At 42.5% G+C, this 8,796-nt stretch overlaps 1 protein-coding gene across 2 annotated transcripts in view; it reads left to right on the top strand.

Moving 5' to 3' along the window:
- The first annotated feature begins 1,025 nt into the window (after positions 1 to 1,025).
- Positions 1,026 to 8,796, top strand: part of LARGE2 (LARGE xylosyl- and glucuronyltransferase 2) — a 17,145-nt gene continuing 9,374 nt past the window's right edge. Inside the window, exons 1-5 of one of the 2 annotated variants that reach the window (XM_029286371.1) lie at positions 1,026 to 1,123; positions 1,478 to 1,479; positions 1,630 to 1,889; positions 2,837 to 2,919; positions 3,313 to 3,436. In XM_029286371.1, the coding sequence (XP_029142204.1) occupies positions 1,026 to 1,123; positions 1,478 to 1,479; positions 1,630 to 1,889; positions 2,837 to 2,919; positions 3,313 to 3,436 (567 nt within the window). Of the gene's footprint in view, positions 1,124 to 1,283; positions 1,286 to 1,477; positions 1,480 to 1,629; positions 1,890 to 2,836; positions 2,920 to 3,312; positions 3,437 to 8,796 lie in introns of both variants that reach the window. The other variant, XM_015827045.1, reaches the window with a different exon arrangement.

Here is an 8,796-nt window from a genome sequence, read left to right as displayed (position 1 = left end):
ACCACCATCAAGGACTCTGCCGGTTATAAGGATTGCAAATAAATAAAAAGAATAGCTAAAGATAAAATACGTTTCTGTCTGTTGATGAGTGTTATTTTTAACAGCATATCAATCACATTGTCACATTGGGTACTGATCGTTGATAAGGCTTCTTAACAGTATTACATCCAGAACAGAGGGGTGACTTAGTTGCTCTTAAAGGGGCGGCATTCTAGGGCTGTTCATATTTCAAAAGCACCTCTCTGATGTTTTATAAGACAAGGAATCTTTTTTTCAAGTCTTCTGTACCAGCCCAAGAAGAAAAATGTGTCTGCTTGAAGAGGTGCATGAACTTCTGATGCAGAAGCCGGAAAATATCTATCTAATCTAATGAATAGCAGAAGTGCTGCCCTTCCACAGTATGAGATCCCAAACACTTCTTCGGGGTAATTTCTGATGTGTGCATCGCCCTCTTTCCTTTCATTAGGATTTTGCTTGCATCCTGCAGATTTAATTTGCCATTATCCACAAACTCAGGAAACTGTTAAAGAGGAAGTAGCTTTACTATTTTTCTAGCTACTGCTTGACCGATGAGGCAAAAGATGCTTGCTGGTGTTCTATAACTGTGATTGTCAGTTGCTGTCATTAATCATGAACCATATTATCAGTCTTGATGACCATCAGCCCAGTCTCTGCATGAAGCAAACGTGTCTATTTGGAGAGTTGATGAAACTGCTGTTAGAAAGAGACAGTGACTCAAGCCATCTGGTCGCTGAATAGATTAAGCAGCAGTGTTGGGTGCCAGTAGAGTTGGGATGCATTCACGCTCATCAAAACTAAATATGGAATGCTTGTTCTTACGAAGGAGGTGTCTTAGCAACTGTTGTGGCCCGGGCTCTGGAAAGTCCTCATATCAATTTTGCAACTAAGGGAGATTCCTTGGGTTGAAGGATGCTGGTAACACTTCATGTGTTCCTTTATGTTGCAGGCTAGAGAATGCTGGCTCCAGTGAGGCTAGGTCTGCCTACCTGACCTTTGCCACCATCATGCTGTGTCCTTGGCGTGTGAAGCTGAAGCTGCTGCTTGCCACAGTGACTCTGGTTTTCCTCATCTCATGGCTTTACCTCTTTATGGGTAATCTGGAGTTAGAATGGGAGAAGGTGGTTTCTAAAAATGGGCCCGGGTGCATGAGTGGATTATGGCGAGCATAGACCTGGTAGCATTTGAAATCTTTGGACAAAGTCTGCCCTGTTTTCTTATGCATTGACTGGGACTTACAGGATTTAAAGTCTGAAATCTGGAAGATGTCAGGCTAGAGAAGGTTTCTATATTTTTAACATGTGATATGGATTATGGGTTTCCTTGAACATTCAGCTTGATATTCTCTCCCCCCCCTTTTGTAATAATCACCATTTTTATTTAAGCATTGAAGTCTTTAAAACATAACAAAAAAGAGACAGCTTATAGGGAATGGTAAGGAAACTGGTAAATTACAAAGCAGTGGGGGAAAAGAGAATATTTTAATTATTTGATCCTGCTGTGATTTGCATTTAACCTTTCTTATTCTGGTTTCATGACACGACGGCTCGGTGGTGGGAGATGTAGTGCTTCCCATTCTCCTATTTACACTTTTGGGGATTTCTTCTATAGATGGATGTTCCCTTATGCTGCCCCCTTGCTTTGGAGAACAGTCAAGTCAGTACCTTGACCGTGAAGCCTTGGCATCCCAGGTGCGAAAAATGGAAGAGGAAAACCAACTGTTGAAGCTGCAGCTCAGCCACTCTCAGGCACAGGAGGAGACCCCGGGTAGAATGGACTTCAGCCAGCAGGGATTACAGTTCATCAAAGAGCAGGAAGGAAGGAGCAACTATAGTGGTTGTCCTAAACAGAGGATGGTTCAGAAGTGTGAGGTAACAATGAAAACTCATTATCAACTCCATATTGTGGACTGCTTGTTCATGAACAAAGAAGTCTGCCCAAATTAGGGAAGGTTTAGTAGTCATAAGAAGAGGCATACTGTGGCCCAATCTCCTTGATTAATTCTGTTCCCTAAACTATTGAACATAACTCATAGTGTTCTCTTTCTGGCCCCTTTTTGCTTAAAAGTACTGTGATATTTACTTGGCAGAAGTATTTGTGCTCTAATTCAGGAGAGCAAGAAGTTGGCAGCCTTCTAGTAACGTGGGATAATTGTTAACTTTGAGGAATGCGAGGGTCACGGTAGTCAAAGCAAAGAGGCAAATAGAGAGGGTCACATCACGCCTTTGGGTAGGGCGAGGACTCCCTGTTTCTCCCTTATTTTTGGGTAGGTAACTTTGTTTTTTTTTTAAATACATAAAACCTACTTTATGCCAGTGTTGGGATGTGTTTCTGGATTCAAAGTGACCCCCAAAATGATTCCAATTTTCAAAAGTTGAATCTGGAGGAGGCTTCATGGGGCCACAAAATAAGTACAGGCAAAGAAATAGTATTAACAGAATGACAGAGTTTGAAGCGACCTTAGACGTCTCTAATCCAACCCCTTATTAGTTTGCATCTGGCTTCCATTTGTGTCTGAACTCTGTTTGGTTCTTTAAGGGTTTATTACTGATGGAAACAAAATACACAGGAGCTTATAGAACAGGCATGTCAAACTGCCAGCCCATGGGCCAGATGCCTCATGCCGAAACCGCGCCCAGCCCATTGCCGGCAATGGGGGAAAAGTCCCGATACGTTGCATGATGTCACATGACATTGCGAGTTTGACGTGCCTGCTATAGAATGATGGGTGCAGTAACTTCTGATGGCTTGGTTTGTAAAGGAGAAGAAAGTGGAAAAGAATTTTGATGGCTTGATGGTTTTTTGTGTTTCTGAACAGCTCCTCCATGTTGCCATTGTTTGTGCTGGATACAATGCAAGCCGGGATGTAGTTACCTTGGTGAAATCGATCCTCTTCCACAGGTAAGCTGAACGTGAAGGGGCAAGTGTTGTTATTATGTCGTTCAGTAGCTCTTGACGTTTTTGGCTCTTTCAGTCTTTAGAACTTGGGGGGATTCAAATGTGGTGCTGTTCTTCTCCACCTTGGTTTCCAAGCTGCAGTTCTGGATATAGGAGAAAAGATGAAAAGCAGGGGAAATTTGGATTTAATCTTCAACCGTTTACGCAGTCTACTCTGCCCTAACTTGTTTTACTCAGGAGAGTAGAGTAGATGGGACTATAGTGAGTCTCGGGTTTGTAAACTATCATGCTATCATCTGATGATGATGAAAAATATTTGGAGAGTGGGATAGGACTGTTTTCTTACATGTTTTGCTCCCATTTCTTGTGAGCATAAACTTTACTCCCATTTGATAGGAAGAATCCTCTCCACTTCCATCTCATCACAGACTCAGTGGCCCGACAGATACTACAGACGGTCTTCCAGACCTGGATGGTGCCCTCAGTTCAAGTTAGCTTTTACAATGCTGACGACTTGAAGGTAGGAGAAGGAAATCCATACGTGAGTTGCCCCTGCCTCCACCCAATCTCCTCTCCTTTTGAATGTCCCACTCTTTTTTTTTTTTAATGCTTATCCCATTGGCTTTTCGTTCTGTTGTTTTTTGAGGGCTGGGTGGGAATCTGGGTCACTATTTGGATGGATTGAACTTACTTAAGTTGCTCCACTAACCAAATCAATAATATCATTGGGGCGACATCTGGCCATAGAATAGACCAGGAGTGTCAAACTCAATTTCATTGAGGGCCGCATCAGCATTGCGGTTGCCCTCGGGACCGGGTGGGTGTGGCCAGGGTGGGTGTGGCCTACTGGGTGGGCGTGGCCAGCTCTACATTGTTTGCGTCAAGGGTGCCTGTGGGGGCCTGGGCAGGAGTGGGACAGATCTGAGGGTCTCTGGCAGAAGGGGGTGGGACCAGGGCAAGTGCCAAGGCATGGTCCACTGGAGGAGCCTCGCTGTTCCTCTCAGGCCATGCGGGGGGGTGGGCTTATGGAGCTAAGACTGAATGCGTTTCAGCATAGATGGCCACCACAAAATTGTACATTGGCTCCCAGCTGGCCTGGGCCAGGGCCAAGGCAGAGGGGGCCGTTCCCTCACTGTTTCCAGGATGGCTTCGCGGGCCACATGAAATCACTTCGCGGGCCGCATCCGGCCCCCGGGCCTTGTGTTTGACACGTCTGGAATAGACACTTTCCCCATCCTCAAAAAGTAAATCTTATGTTCCATGGCTAAAACCCTGTGGGAATGCACTCTAGCCCTTCTCCCGGCAAATTTGTCCAAACAGCAATCTAAACATGGGCGTGCATGCTTTGATGCCCAAACCAAGATTGTGCTCTTAGATCTCCTTTCCCCACCCAGAGAGCAATCCAGCCGTAGGTATGGATGCCATAATCCCACGGGGCTGGAATCTTGCTAATTATGCTGGAGCTCTGCCAAATTGGGCTCTTCTTCTGCCTGGACCCTAAATGCATAAACCTCTTAACATTTCTAGCCAGTCTCACATTGGAGAGCCTTTGACCAAAGGGCGTGTTTGGAAGTCTGGATAAGCTGGCATTCATCAGTTGCAGGGAGAAGGGATGCTAGGCCCGTCTCTTTGTCAGTGCAGAAAAGTTACATTGTTGCAGCGAAAATCATTTCCATTATTGCAAGGGAGCTGGATCTTGGATCCAAACGATAATGAATTGTCTTCAAGACCGGGTATAATGAATAAATGTCAAGGCTGCAGCAGTCAGCCATCCGGGATATAAAGTTGAAATAATTCATATCCATAGAATACCATTCTGCAATTCAGGACTTCTAAGAAGATTAATCTCCTTGGCAAACTAAAACAAGGGCAGAAAATTAAAACGCTGGCTTGAGCAATTCAATTCAGGAGAGCTATGAAGTTGCCCAGAGGCATAACATGATATTTGACACCCATAGGTGACCCTAAATGTTCTACTTTAATTTCTTAGCCATGGCCGTATAGGTGTTCTTCATAATCAAACAGAACTAGAAACACAGATTCACAAGGAGCTAGGGCCAGTGGTAGGCAACCTCGGCTCTTTTATGACTCATGGACTTCAACTCCCAGAATTCCTGAGTCAGCTATGCTGACTCAGGAATTCTGGGAGTTGAAGTCCATGAGTCATAAAAGAGCCGAGGTTGCCTACCCCTGAGCTAGGCTACAGTGGATAATTTTATTCTGGTGCTACCGAAGGGCCTGCTTTATTGATGGTATTACAGGCAGTCCTTAACTTACAGTAGTTTATTTAGTGACCATTCAAAGTTAAAATGGCCCTGAAAAAAGCGACTTATGACTTTTTCACACTTAACAACCGTTGCAGCATCCCCATGGTCACATGATCAAAATTCAGACACTTGGCAACTGACTCATATTTATGAAGACTGCAGTGTCCAAGAGTCTTGTGATCCCCTTTTGTAACTTTTTGACAAGCAAAGACACGGGGGGGAAGCCAGATTCACTTAACAACCGTGTTACTCATTTAACAACTTCAGTGATTCACTTAACAACTGTGGCAAGAATGGTCATAACTTGGGGCAAAACTCACTTAACAACTGTCTCACTTAGCAACAGAAATGTTGGGCTCAATTGTGGTCGTAACTTGAGGACCACCTGTAGATCTTCTTCACCGTAAAATAAAAANGGGTGGGTGTGGCCTACTGGGTGGGCGTGGCCAGCTCTACATTGTTTGCGTCAAGGGTGCCTATGGGGGCCTGGGCAGGAGTGGGACAGATCTGAGGGTCTCTGGCAGAAGGGGGTGGGACCAGGGCAAGTGCCAAGGCATGGTCCACTGGAGGAGCCTCGCTGTTCCTCTCAGGCCATGCGGGGGGGGGGGGGGCTTATGGAGCTAAGACTGAATGCGTTTCAGCATAGATGGCCACCACAAAATTGTACATTGGCTCCCAGCTGGCCTGGGCCAGGGCCAAGGCAGAGGGGGCCGTTCCCTCACTGTTTCCAGGATGGCTTCGCGGGCCACATGAAATCACTTCGCAGGCCGCATCCGGCCCCCGGGCCTTGTGTTTGACACGTCTGGAATAGACACTTTCCCCATCCTCAAAAAGTAAATCTTATGTTCCATGGCTAAAACCCTGTGGGAATGCACTCTAGCCCTTCTCCCTGCAAATTTGTCCAAACAGCAATCTAAACATGGGCGTGCATGCTTTGATGCCCAAACCAAGATTGTGCTCTTAGATCTCCTTTCCCCACCCAGAGAGCGATCCAGCCGTAGGTATGGATGCCATAATCCCACGGGGCTGGAATCTTGCTAATCATGCTGGAGCTCTGCCAAATTGGGCTCTTCTTCTGCCTGGACCCTAAATGCATAAGCCTCTTAACATTTCTAGCCAGTCTCACATTGGAGAGCCTTTGACCAAAGGGCGTGTTTGGAAGTCTGGATAAGCTGGCATTCATCAGTTGCAGGGGGAAGGGATGCTAGGCCCGTCTCTTTGTCAGTGCAGAAAAGTTACATTGTTGCAGCGAAAATCATTTCCATTATTGCAAGGGAGCTGGATCTTGGATCCAAACGATAATGAATTGTCTGCAAGACCGGGTATAATGAATAAATGTCAAGGCTGCAGCAGTCAGCCATCCGGGATATAAAGTTGAAATAATTCATATCCATAGAATACCGTTCTGCAATTCAGGACTTCTAAGAAGATTAATCTCCTTGGCAAACTAAAACAAGGGCAGAAAATTAAAACGCTGGCTTGAGCAATTCAATTCAGGAGAGCTATGAAGTTGCCCAGAGGCATAACATGATATTTGACACCCATAGGTGACCCTAAATGTTCTACTTTAATTTCTTAGCCATGGCCGTATAGGTGTTCTTCATAATCAAACAGAACTAGAAACACAGATTCACAAGGAGCTAGGCCGGGGTAGGCAACCTCAGCTCTTTTATGACTCATGGACTTCAACTCCCAGAATTCCTGAGTCAGCTATGCTGACTCAGGAATTCTGGGAGTTGAAGTCCATAAGTCATAAAAGAGCCGAGGTTGCCTACCCCTGAGCTAGGCTACAGTTAAGGGATTTAGGGACATGGATAATTTTATTCTGGTGCTACCGAAGGGCCTGCTTTATTGATGGTATTACAGGTAGTCCTTAACTTACAGTAGTTTATTTAGTGACCGTTCAAAGTTAAAATGGCCCTGAAAAAAGCGACTTATGACTTTTTCACACTTAACAACCGTTGCGGCATCCCCATGGTCGCATGATCAAAATTCAGAGACTTGGCAACTGACTCATATTTATGAAGACTGCAGTGTCCAAGAATCTTGTGATCCCCTTTTGTAACTTTTTGACAAGCAAAGACACTGGGGGAAGCCAGATTCACTTAACAACCGTGTTACTCATTTAACAACTTCAGTGATTCACTTAACAACTGTGGCAAGAATGGTCATAACTTGGGGCAAAACTCACTTAACAACTGTCTCACTTAGCAACAGAAATGTTGGGCTCAATTGTGGTCGTAACTTGAGGACCACCTGTAGATCTTCTTCACCGTAAAATAAAAAACCAAAGCAGCGTCCTCTGCCTCTTTTACATTTTACCAACAATTGACAAAAGATAATTGCATGAGCGATCCAGGAAGATGCTAAAGCAGATTCTTTTTAGCAAAGTTTTGTCTTGATAGTTGGGAAAACAGTTGCGTAACAGGAATTGGTGGCTTTTATTATTATTTTTTTCTTTTGTAATATATTTTATTGACTTTTTAAAAAAAATACCAATCACTTAATAATTGGTGAATAGTGTGTTGTCTGGGTTACATTTGTAAAACAATCATTAACAATTGATTTCTATAATCCATAATCCACATAATGGTTTTAGTTGATTTCCTCTTTTCCCAAAATATCCTCTTTTACAAACATTGAGTTAATACAATTCTTATTGTTTTGATAGATAACAATTAAATATATATTTTCCCCCCAATATTCCTAAAAATAATAATCACATCGATATAATATTTCTTTTCTATCCAATCATTCTGGTTGCCTTACCGTAGATCCTGTTACAGTCCTTATTTTAGTTTGTTTCTCCCACCAAATTCTAGGTATTCTTACTGGTTAAGATTTTCTCAAAAATTAATTACATTAAAAAATTTAACTCTATTTTTCCATATGAACCATCTCACACTTTTACATTTCTTAAGAAATAGATAAAACAATGAAAAAGAAAAAGAAAACAGAGCAAGAGTAAAGAAATATAAAAAATAACACACTACTCAAAATATATATCCCTCCTAAGCTAATATATATTTATTTCCTAAATTTCTTATTCTTTTTAACCATAATTAAAAATATGTTTAATCTTTAAACATTCCATTTACTACATCTAGTCATCTAGTCCTTTAACTCTTATTCAAAACATTTTTTATTATAATTTTCTTAAATTCAATCACATTTAAGTATCTAAAACATTTCCTTTTTTATATTACTCATATCACGAAAGAGAACAAAAAAGGGAAAAAAGCATACTATATTATTTAGGGAATTCATCCCTCTTAGAATGACATATATATTCCAAAACTTTTCTATTTCTTTAACCATATTCAAACAAATGTTTCTTTTTTAAGTATTCTCTCTGGCAAGTCCCATCATCTATTTTCTTGGTTTCCACTTTAGTCTTTTTCCTTTGCCCAGTATCTTTCTTAATCAATGTATTTTGCTGAATCAAAAAATTTTTCCGTATGTTCGTTAATGTTGCTGTAGATATAAAAAGTAAATCAGGTGAAGTGTCTTTGTATGGGGCTTCTGCCTTTCCATGTTTGTTGAAAATCTTTGCAAGCATCTCTGCAACTCTCATTTGTGGCTCTGGATCACAGAGAGTTGCATTCCTGTGTTA

Source organism: Protobothrops mucrosquamatus, unplaced genomic scaffold, assembly GCF_001527695.2.
Source record: "Protobothrops mucrosquamatus isolate PMUCROS unplaced genomic scaffold, P.Mucros_1.0 scaffold3457, whole genome shotgun sequence".
In the NCBI taxonomy this organism is placed as follows: domain Eukaryota; kingdom Metazoa; phylum Chordata; class Lepidosauria; order Squamata; family Viperidae; genus Protobothrops; species Protobothrops mucrosquamatus.
This window is presented reverse-complemented; position numbering and strand designations above follow the sequence as displayed.